The 11,685-nt window shown below is 38.6% G+C and overlaps 1 protein-coding gene across 3 annotated transcripts in view; it reads right to left on the reverse strand.

Annotated features, from left to right (window-relative positions):
- Positions 1-2,085: 2,085 nt before the first annotated feature.
- Positions 2,086-11,685, reverse strand: part of LOC125040805 — a 139,205-nt gene continuing 129,605 nt past the window's right edge. For all 3 annotated transcript variants that reach the window (XM_047635536.1, XM_047635537.1, XM_047635535.1), the window contains exons 19-20: positions 4,245-4,457; positions 2,086-3,381 (exon numbers count right to left, since the gene is read on the reverse strand). In XM_047635536.1, coding sequence (XP_047491492.1) covers positions 2,898-3,381; positions 4,245-4,457 — 697 coding nt within the window. In that variant the 3' untranslated portion in view covers positions 2,086-2,897. The remainder of the gene's footprint in view (positions 3,382-4,244; positions 4,458-11,685) is intronic.

Consider the following 11,685-nt stretch of genomic DNA (forward strand, 5'->3'; position numbering starts at 1 on the left):
TCATAAACAAAAGATACATTATACATGCATTAAAACACATAAACACAAAATAAACACTCAAAGTATAAAGACAAACAAGTGCACGCAAACACAAGTAGATACACACATCAACACAAACACACACCCAAGGATCCCCCCACCCCCATATTCACACAAGCATAAACATAACCAAAAACACAAAATAAGTAATAAGCACAAATGAATATAGGAACATACAAAATAAACATAATAAAAAACTACCCTCATAAGCATACACAAACCAGTACAAACACACATAAATAACATCATTGCCAAAACAAATACACTCTAACGCAGAAACAAACGCACAAACAAACAAAAATAACACAAACTATAGGCAGATACATTTAAAGAGTCACAGGAGCACAAACCGACGCATACAAACACTAGCCTACAAACCCATAAACAAAGAAACGCACATAAACAAGAACAGAAAGTATCACATGAATAAGCACATATATGAACACCTACAACCACAAGCACAAACGAAAACGAAGCAACGAAAATCTTCCGCAAATACAAAAAGCCACAACTGACCAACACACAAGCAATTCCACCAAACACACAAATAAACACAAACACTCACGCAAACACAAAGAAAAGCACACACCGCTGCAAAAGAGAAAAGAAAGTGAAGGAAATTGACTTTATACCGGCCTGAGCCTTCAACAATGCGGTTCTGTCCCATTTATCCGAGTTTTCTCAAATTTATGAGTATTAGGGACGTCCTAATTCCACGGTATGTTATACTTATGAACGTGCACTCGCACCTTTAACCACAATGTGCACACACACACACACACACACACACACACACACACACACACACACACACACATATATATATATATATGTACACACACACACACACACACACACACGCACACACACACACACACACACACATACACACACACACACACACACACACACACACACACACACACACATACATATATATATATATATATATATATATATATATATATATAAAACAGCCATTCATTCCACTACAAGACATAAGCCTCTCTCAGTTCACTATTGAGAGGTTATATGACAGTATCACCCTTGCCTGATTGGATGCCCTTCCTAATCAACCGCGTGGGTGTTGTGTTACATAAAGCGATGAATGGAATCCAATTAACTTTTTATTAGGTAGAATCATACAGAGAGAGTCTTAAAAATAGGGTTATTTTTTTTTTTATGTATTCAGGCTATAGTCAGATAAAGATAATATATGATGTTTTGTTGTAATGAACAACAAAAACTAGTGGATTATTGCGTGCAGATGACATTGGTTGGATCCATCGGGCAGAAGGTACACTAATTCACATCAATGGCTAAAACCCATGCCATAACCTCCCGATCTTAGTCATTATTTCCTCAGATGTAAGTAGATGGTGTGATATGTTTTACTTCAGTTATTGCTGGGAAAATACGACAAAATGAAGAGAAGATTAGCAATTACATGAAAGCTGGAGGAACCATTGGTTGATACCACTCTGACGCGCTACTCTTGACATTCCTAATTGATGACGCTTCAGTGAATTGGCCTTAGTGCCGTGTTTATCCGTGATTAAGGCCAGTCTACTCCTTAGTGATCACAAATCACATTTTTGCCGTTCATTTGAGAGTTTGCGAAGGTACGGTGGTCGCAGATTCAGTATTAATTATATCTTTTCGGGCCATGTGCGTCTGTACAAGAAACCTAATTTATAGTATATCTGGAAAAAGAGAGGAACAGACACAAAACACGGAGAAAGACAGATTGGGATAGAAATATATATACATATATATATATATATATATACATATACATATATACATATATACATACATATATATATATACATACATATACATACATAGACACATGTCTTTATATGTATATATATACACGTGTGTGTGTGCGTGTGTCTGGAGTGAAAGAGATATGTTATATACGGTATATATGAATGCCGGTTTAGGGGAACCATGCCATCAGTGCATACAATGCTAGTGAGTTCTTGGATAGAACCCATGGCGCACTTGGCACTTAATTAAGGGAACGGGAGAAAGGACACACAATTTAAGCACTAATGACTAGTTTATTCATGTGAAAATACAACAAATGGCTGTCGTAAATTACTGTAATATGGAATTTCATATTTACAAACACATAAAGCTGGGCAGCAACACAATAAAAACATAACCGGGACGGAGAAGCGAGAATCACCTATTTACATATACGTTAATGACACTTAAGGTATATTTATATATATGTGGTTACTGAGTCCTGTAATGCGATTTTCTCACTTAATAATTGTTATCCTACTATATATACTATAAATGCACATACGATTATGAAAATATAAAAATAATCACACCCATTCCATGTACAGGACAATCTGATATCTATTGTAGTTCGTCTCCTCAAACAACTCAATAGATATTTAAATTTTGTGCTTGGTTGAGCCGACAGGCAAAAAAAAAAAAAAAAAAAAAAAAAAAAGAGAGAAAAAAAAAAAATATATATATATATAGGAAAGAAGTCAACCCGATTCTTGTTCCTCATGCTTCATTGAGGATCAAAATTCGGATCTCGAAATTCTTTTTGAACAAAAATTAACTATCTGAAATCTGTTAAATGGTTTTGTTTGTTTTAAACATCACATTACATGCAACGGACATACATGCAATGAACTTAAGTCCTCTACAGGCGGAAACACAATTAATTGTGGTGCAAAAATGGCTTTACAAAGCTCATTGCAATTATGCAGTGTGACTCAATGCTAACATAAATATCAATATGAAACTCATATTCATAATCAAACATATATAATCATGTATTTATATCAACAGACATACAGCTAGTTTTATATATGCGCCTTATTATTCCATTACACTGTTGATGTAGCTTCTATTTCGTCTAAATTTCTATTTGATGCAGAACTTCTTTCGCCACTGCGCCTGACTTCGACTTCACAGACTACAATAGCTTCCCCTCGCCCGAAGGTCTTCATTTCCTGGCACGCATTGCCGTTTTCTTTAATCAATTTCTCGTTTTCTTCGGGAATCTGACTCCCATGTTCTCTTAGAGCGTCTCCTTTCGCCTTCTTCTTGACTTTTGATTCGTGGAGAGCCTGCTTGAGAATCTTCTCCTGCTCGGGAGTGAAGGGCAGTCTGGTGTAGCAGTTCTTGATAGGATGCGGCGAGCCGGCCTGCTTGACGATGCCGCTTGGCCCGTCGTCGTCCTCGCCGCCGTCGTTGTTGGCGTGGGCGTGATCGGAACTTTCGTCGTCGCTGTGGGTGCTGTGACTCATCTCCTGCACCGTGCTCAGTCGTTCCGTCTCGGCGCAGCATGTCTCTGGCTTAGTCGGCGTTCTGAAGCGAGAACGACAAGAACTTGCTACTCCACGCTACACCAATCTCTGTATGTTCATGCCGGTAAGCGTAACATGCTCTATGGAACTAGGAATATCGTCGAGTGCAAGCCATTCAAGATGCTTAGAAACAGATTATGAATCCATCATGCATTTTAGCTGGCGTTGTGTTTTTATCTAGGTTATATAACTACCACATGGTTATCTATTGTCACTAAAATATCCCACTAAACGATATGATGTTACGAGAGCGATAGCTGTCAAGATTTTAGGTACAGGCTTTAGAGGAAACTGCCATGCTGTCAAAGCGATCGTATTTTAGTTGTCGTTTTAGTGATGGATGTAACTGCACTTGCAGTAATTGCAGCGTCAGAAACAGTTAAAAGATAAAGTTGTGTCGCACAGATTGTTGTTGTAGCTGTTTTAGTTGCAGTATATGATATTATCTTTATAATTTATTGGTAAATTAGTAATCAGTTTTTTTTTTTATTATTGTATCGGTGGTATCCGGATCTTTGACGAAGTTATATATAATTCGTGGTAGCAACATTAATTCACTGTATTGTATGTGGTAGCGATAGTATGGCTGTAGCTGCAGAAGTGGTAGCAGGAATAGCAGATGCAGAAGCAGAAGTAGCAGAAAAAGTAGTATATTGGTCGGTCGAACAGGCGTAACACCAGGGAAGATAAGACCTAATAACGCTTCTGAGAGCAGGTTGCCCTCAGCCAGAAGACAAAGAAAGGTGACAGAGAAAAGGTACACAGTATCCTCCACCATAAACATATACCCCTGATATAGGGCAAACATATAACGAACACACATACACGCAATTATATAATGTAAGTCATTAGTTTTGTGTTTACCTGGAAGGCGACACACTCCTCTGGAGGGAGTCCTGTGAGCCTCCTACCATAGTCCCAAGAAGAGAGCCATTGTTGCTTTGCTGCGACGCCCGGGCTGTCCGCGTCAGGTCACAGAGGGTAATCTGGGTCAGCGTTGAATTACGGTGGTTAGGCGCGTTGACCACCGTGTTGTGGGGGAAAGTGTTGTTCACAGAGGAATACGCGCCCTTATACCTAGAGGAGAGAAAAGTGAAATCACAATGTAATAATTGCTCTTACTCTAGTATCACAAATATAAAGGGGGATAACAGTTTTTATTACGACGGATCGTTACCTTAGCCTAACGAGCATATGTAGATTGATAAATATAAAATTCAGGTGAAAATAAGAGTTAGTTATAACAATAATGACAATAGGAATGTCCTGCTCAATATGTGTGTGTGTGTGTGTGTGTGTGTGTGTGTGTGTGTGTGTGTTTGTATGTGAATGTGTGTGGGGGGGGGGGGGGGGGAGGGGGCTCCCAGTGTCATAAGAGAGCGGAAGACCTTCACCCTTACGGATAAGTGGGTAGAAGCAGTTTTTATACATGGGAAACACTTTCCAGGCATTCCGAGCCAATGTACATTTCCTTACTTAATACTTTCAATAGGAGATCGCTTATAGTGTAGGAGGCCCAGGAAACACGATATTATATGCATAGCGTTATTTTATCTGATATTTCGGAGGGTAATAATGCCAGCAATGACGTTATCGACGATAGCAATGACGATGCTGATACCGATGCTGGTGATAGCGCTGTTTTAATGTAAATGCTGATGATAATGATCATACTACTACTGCTGCTACATACATGATAATGATAATGGTGATGAAGATGATAATGATAATTATGAGTGATGATGATAATTGAATTTAAAAAAATATTAATAATAATGATAAAGAGTAGAAGCATTGGTAATAGTAGTAGTAATAGTAATAATAGTATCGATGATGATAATAATAATGATAAAGTCAATAACAGATAATAATAATAATAATAATAATAATAATAATGATGATAATAATAATTATTATTATTATATTTTTTTATGATTATATTGATAGGAATAAACATAGTGATAAAAATAATAATGGTAATGGTAATGATGACAGCAGCAAAAACAACAAAAAATAATGATAATAATAATGATAATAATACTAGAGATGATAACAATGATAATGATAATGATGTTGATGCTGTTAATAATAATAATAACAGCAACACCAATAATTATTATAGTGATAGTGATAGGAAAGGTGAGGGTGATGTGCCATTGATACGAATATTTCAAGATAGAACGAAAAATCAGCCAATCATTCTTCATCTCGAATATTAAAAGCCAACACATTTAGACACTGACTGAATATTCTGTGTGCCCCAGGCCATTTAAAATAATAGGCTAATTTTAACCTTTGACTTGAGTAAACTAATTTCATAAATTGCCTTCAACGCGCCAGAAACGATAGTTCTCTTTTCACGTTTTGCCCAGTCTCTCTCTCTCTCTCTCTCTCTCTCTCTCTCTCTCTCTCTCTCTCTCTCTCTCTCTCTCTCTCTCTCTCTCTCTCTCTCTCTCTCTCTCTCTCTCTCTCTCCTCTAGAAAGGGAAATTGAAAAAGAGACAGCCCCTTACATAACAAGAGGTGTTTGACTTTCTCTTCACTATAGAGTTTTTCCTGTTTTAAGTTTGCCTTGGTTACTCGTAGTCATCTTAACCTTTATTGTCACATGTTTAGGTCTGCTGCATTGAGCTAAGTACTGTTACTACTGTTGTTTTCATAAACAAAAAATAATCTCCAATATTACCCTCATGGTCATGTTTACGGCTCCATTTGTTACGTAACCTGGAATATACAGTTAAAAATGAAACGCTATACGAGGTGGTAAAACTTCCTTGGTTCTTGTTTTTTTCCTCTGGAATGACCTCCAGTTACCCCTGCTCGCCTTATACAAATTTGGCCTGAGGGCCCATCCCTCCTGCAGTAAGTACCCCGATTTATTTTTTATTCTTTCTCAATCCATCCAATTTCTTCATCTTCATTTCAGTTGAGAGCTGCTACAAACGTGAAACCACTTGCGAAGGAAAACCCACATGAGAACTGGCTTCGTAAACCAACAGTGAAAAACCGTACAATGTCGTATCAATGAATTCTTGTTGATTCAGACTGAAGCTTTCGGTTTTGATTTGCATGGTTGCCACACGCTGGGTGCCCCCGATTCTGTGTAACCTCTAACATATCTTGTTTTAGGCTCTCTTCATATGGACGTTATCTGCCACAACTTGGCAAGGAAACAGGTTTTCACACAAGCGTTTTTAACAGCTTGGTTCTTTATCTAGAAGCATTTCCCCCTGCTCGCTGCTTGTGATAGCGTTTACACACACAGACACACACACACATACACTCACACACACACACACACACACACACACACACACACACACACACACACACACACACACACACACACACACACACACACGCACACACACACACGCACACACACACGTATTTATATATATATATTATATATATATATATATATATGAGTGAGTATATATATATATGTATTTTTTTCTTAACACCCATTTATTCCACTGCAGGACATATGCCTCTCTCAGTTCACTATTGAGAGGTTATTTGGCAGTCTCACCCTTGCCTGACTGGATGCCCTTCTTAATCAACCGCGGTTCGGTGTGCTAACACTTGTATCACGGCGGCGGCTTCCCCTACGACACCTGCGTTTGACCTCTGAAGGCGACATGTCGTTTTCTCGCCGTGAGATCGGGATCGAGTCAGAGTTCAGAGCTAAGGCATATTTACGACAGGAATTGAAATTGCGACCATGAGTGTCGGAGTCCAGTGCGCTAACCACTGGACCATCACGGCAGTTTATATATATATATATATACATACACACACACACATATAAATGTATATATGTGTGTATGTGTGTGTACATACAGTATACATATACACATACAAGCACAGTAGAAGCAATATCCCATGTTCGCTGCTTTGATGGCGCACACACACAGACACATATATTTCTATGTGTATCCATAGATGTACGTATATATATGTATATATACACATACATACATACATATATATGTATATATACATATACATACATATATATGTATATATATACATACATAAACACATATATACATACATAGCTATATATACATATATATATATATATATATATATATATATATGATTTGATGGCGTATATATATATATATATATATATATATATATATATATATATGCGTGTGTGTGTGTGTGTGTGTGTGTGTGTGTGTGTGTGTGTGTAATGATATATATATATATATATATATATATATATATTACATATATACATATATATTACACAAACACAGGCACACACAATACTCGTATATAAACAAATAAATATAAATATATATATATATATGTATACATATACACATATACATATGTATACGTACACAAAGACACACACGCAATATATATATGTATATACATATGTATATATATATATATTTATATCTATCTGTCTATCTCTCTCTATATATACATATTAACGTGCGCACACACACACACACACACACATGTACTCACACACACATATATATACATAAACACACACACATACACATATATATGTGTGTGTGTGTGTTTGTATACATATATATATATGTATATATATATATATATATATATATATATGTACATACATATAAACCGGGAACGGTTCTTGAGTGAGGTGGCGCATTCGGCCAGCCCTTGGTGGTAGTGGAGGGGGGGGGGGGGGGGGGGGGGGGGGGCAAAGGCTGATAGTATTCTTAACGGTTTGATTTCTAGGGGCAAACTATCGGGTCAAATAGGGTCAAGTATAACTAATATCTTGGAACCAACGTGGAACCCACGTGGACCATAATTTAGCTTCTGGTCAGCATAGCTGATATCTAGATTCCCGCCAAGGGCACTGGCTTGGAACCAATGCGGGGCCCAACTGGAGCTTAATATAACGTCTAGTCTGCAGGCGTGATCTTGAGCTGATATGTTTATATGCACGCCATGATCCCCCTCCCCCAGATATATATGTTTATATATAAATATGTATATATATATAACCAGAACTATGGTTTGGTCTGGATTGCTCCGTCTTGGTGATTTCGTCAAACAGTCCCAACACAAACAATCGCAATATGTAATGAATGCCCCCCCCCCCCCCCTTTGTAATTGGTGACAGTGGCAATTGTGGAAGAAGATACAATCAAAGCTGTTTGTAATCATTATGGTAAATCTTTCGAGGAGGAAAGCTCGTTGTTTTTTATAATAAATAAAATTAATAAAGGAAAGATAAAAAAAAACAACAACTTATGAAGGAGAAATTATTATGAATAACTAACATGAGACTAATTCATTCATATATTTTGCAGCACCAGTTTAACCGGATAATATTTGGTATTAATAACAAGTCGTTCAAATTGACAGTTTAGAAAGAAAATGTCAAAGGCAATAATGATAAAGCTATCAACATACTCCATTCAATACTTCTGGTCGGTACAGATTTGTAGTTTATCACAGAACGGTTTTGCCACAAAATGAGTAAATCATCAACTTAATCTCACTGTAATCACCAACTTTTGTTGCTCGTGTAGGCTGTTTGTTTACTAACATGACTATAGCAATCTTTCCCTGGAGGCAGTTTGAAAATGTTTGGTTTCGAAACTAAAGCAAGACCTCTCGCCAACAAGTTCTGTCAAAAACAGCAATGAACGAGAAGTTTCAAGACCTTTCAAGAAATCTTGAGATAACCGTCAATAATGTGTCTGTATATACACATATACATATAAACACACACACACACATTATATACATATATTATATATATATATATATATATATATATATATATATATATTTAAATATGTGCTACACACACACACACAGACACACATATGTGTATGTGTGTTTGTATACATGGTAGAGAGGGACTCTTGGTAGAGAGGGATCTTTGAAGTTCTTCTGCTCCAAGGCTGATGAAGGCAGCATCGTCAGCATACTACAGATGAAAGGCAGTTGCTGTTCGGGTCATGCTGGAGCCCTTTTGCTTTTGAAGATTGAGAAGGCAGCCTTCGAGATGGTACCGGAAGACAATGCTGCTACAGCTGCAAGGTTGATGTTGAAGAGGGTTGGGGCAAGGACGCAGCCCTGCTTCACACCAGCCTTGACCTCAAATTGATCAGAAGCACCACACCACGAACAAGCATACTAGTGTGAAATTCCTGATGGATCTTGACAAATTTAAGAGGTAGCTACATTTAACCGGGATGGCCCACAGTATATCATGCTTTGTATCCTGTACTTTTCCTTCTAGAGATGAGCAACGAAGATCATGTACATAATGCTTCTGCCCTTGTGGGAACCACACTGGGTCTCTGGCATCACCATATTGGAGACTGCTTGGAGGCACGCAAGCATGACTTTGATTAGGATCTTCCCAGTGAGGGACAAAAGTGAAATACCTCTGAAGTTGGTGAACACAGACTTATCACCTTTTCGATTGAAAACAGGAAAAATGCCATCCTTCCCATGCTGGGGGGAATACCGGTTTGCGAGATGTCACAGATGAAACTATACAGACGCTGCAGAAGTAGGTGCCTGCCACATTTGAATATTTCCCATGGGATACCATCAATTCCTGCTGCCTTTATTGTTCTTAAGGCCTTTCAAAGTCCTCTGGGCTTCAGAAAATGCTTGGGTAGCATTCAGCTTATTAAAGGAAGTGAAGGGATTGATTGATTGATTATTTAATATTATCTGCCGCATCAACAGCTAAGGTCATTGGCGGCGAATATACTATTAGATTCAAATATTTAAAACTTGAAAAATCTATCAAAAAATGTCTTACGAATAAATATATATTATTTCTACTATATTGAAAATCAAAGCATAAATATTTTGCTCTAAATGTATAAAGTGTTCACTTTTAGCCACCATTGGCCCATGAGTCAGTCTTGTGTGCCCGTTTTTAAGAGGTATAGAAAACCTTTATTTCAATGACTATGACTGGTTGGATAGTGATAGTGGTTATAACGGCTTGACTCTTTATTTAGGAAGAGTTCTACACAGTAAGGGGAATACACGAACCCATGTCCTATGGTACGCACTGAGTGTGGTATCGCGGGTCCGCCAATCAGCCCTGTGGGGGCGGAAGGCTGGTAATTTTACCTAAGCCCGGCGAGTGCTGGTCACGAACTGAGAGGTCAGACAAGGTCGAATAAAATCGTCATCTAAGTCCTCGCTGGCTTGTTGCTTCTAAATTGCACTTAAAGTCACGTGGCAAACAGCCACGCAGTCTATGTCTAAAAGCTGACACAAATCGTGCTTATGTACACAGTATACTGATTCTTAGTCTTGCTAACACAACTTCTACTTGTCAGTTGTGATGGATGCTGGTCACCCAACTGCCAAGGTCATCTCTAATCTCTTGCAGTTTGTTTCTAGAGGTATACCTTCATTGTTCCCTCCATTTATCATGAAGACAACTGATGCTGGGTTTCAAGTCAGTGTGTTGGAGAGAAAAACGAGCATCACAGGACTCAGCGGCAACTGCGTTGGCACCTAACACGGAGTTATCTTTTTACGTGATGAAATTAAGGGAGGTGCTTTATACTATGGGGTCAGTGGAGTTGATGCGGTTGAGAAGGTCACTCAAGTATTCATCTCAGCGACCCAAAATCCCTTGATGGTCTTTGATTAGGGTAGTGGCATCAGCATACCTTACAGGGGTTGTGGAGTTTCTTGTTGGTTCACACATACATCTGATGGCATTGTAGGAGCCATGAATGTCGTTAGAGTCGGCCAGGCCCTGGATCTTGTGGGCCTTGGTCCTCCACCACTCATTTTCCATTTCCTGTAAGCGGGACAGAGCTCACAGGCTGGGGGAAGATGGGCACTGTTGTGGGCAGTGTTCTTTTGCTGCAAAAAGTATATTTCGGGTGAGTTGTCATCAAACCAATCATGGTGGCATTTCCGGCTCTAGCCCAGGGCAGCAATATCAGCTTCCCAGACCAAGAAAGGGAACTACAGGTGTCTGTGACAGATATGTCAGTGACTGTGGGAGGGTCAATAGTGTGGTGAGCAGGTGATAAAGCGATGGAGATGTGGCAGTGGAGCTCTTGATGCTTGGCTAGATCTTGTAGAGCATTGCGGCTGATCCGTTGTAGGCAGGCACATTTCTGAATCGAGGGCCAGATCCTAAGGTGATGCATAGAATGGACCAATTGATGGTCAGCATATTACTCATAGGGCTCTAGTGATGGTAATATCCTGTGATTTGAGCCAACCCTTGCATTAAAATCACAAGTAATATGATTTTGTCTACCCTTGGGATGGCTTGTAGTGTGGTCACGTATTTCATAAAATTC

This window comes from Penaeus chinensis, chromosome 29, assembly GCF_019202785.1.
Source record: "Penaeus chinensis breed Huanghai No. 1 chromosome 29, ASM1920278v2, whole genome shotgun sequence".
Classification (NCBI taxonomy): Eukaryota; Metazoa; Arthropoda; class Malacostraca; order Decapoda; family Penaeidae; genus Penaeus; species Penaeus chinensis.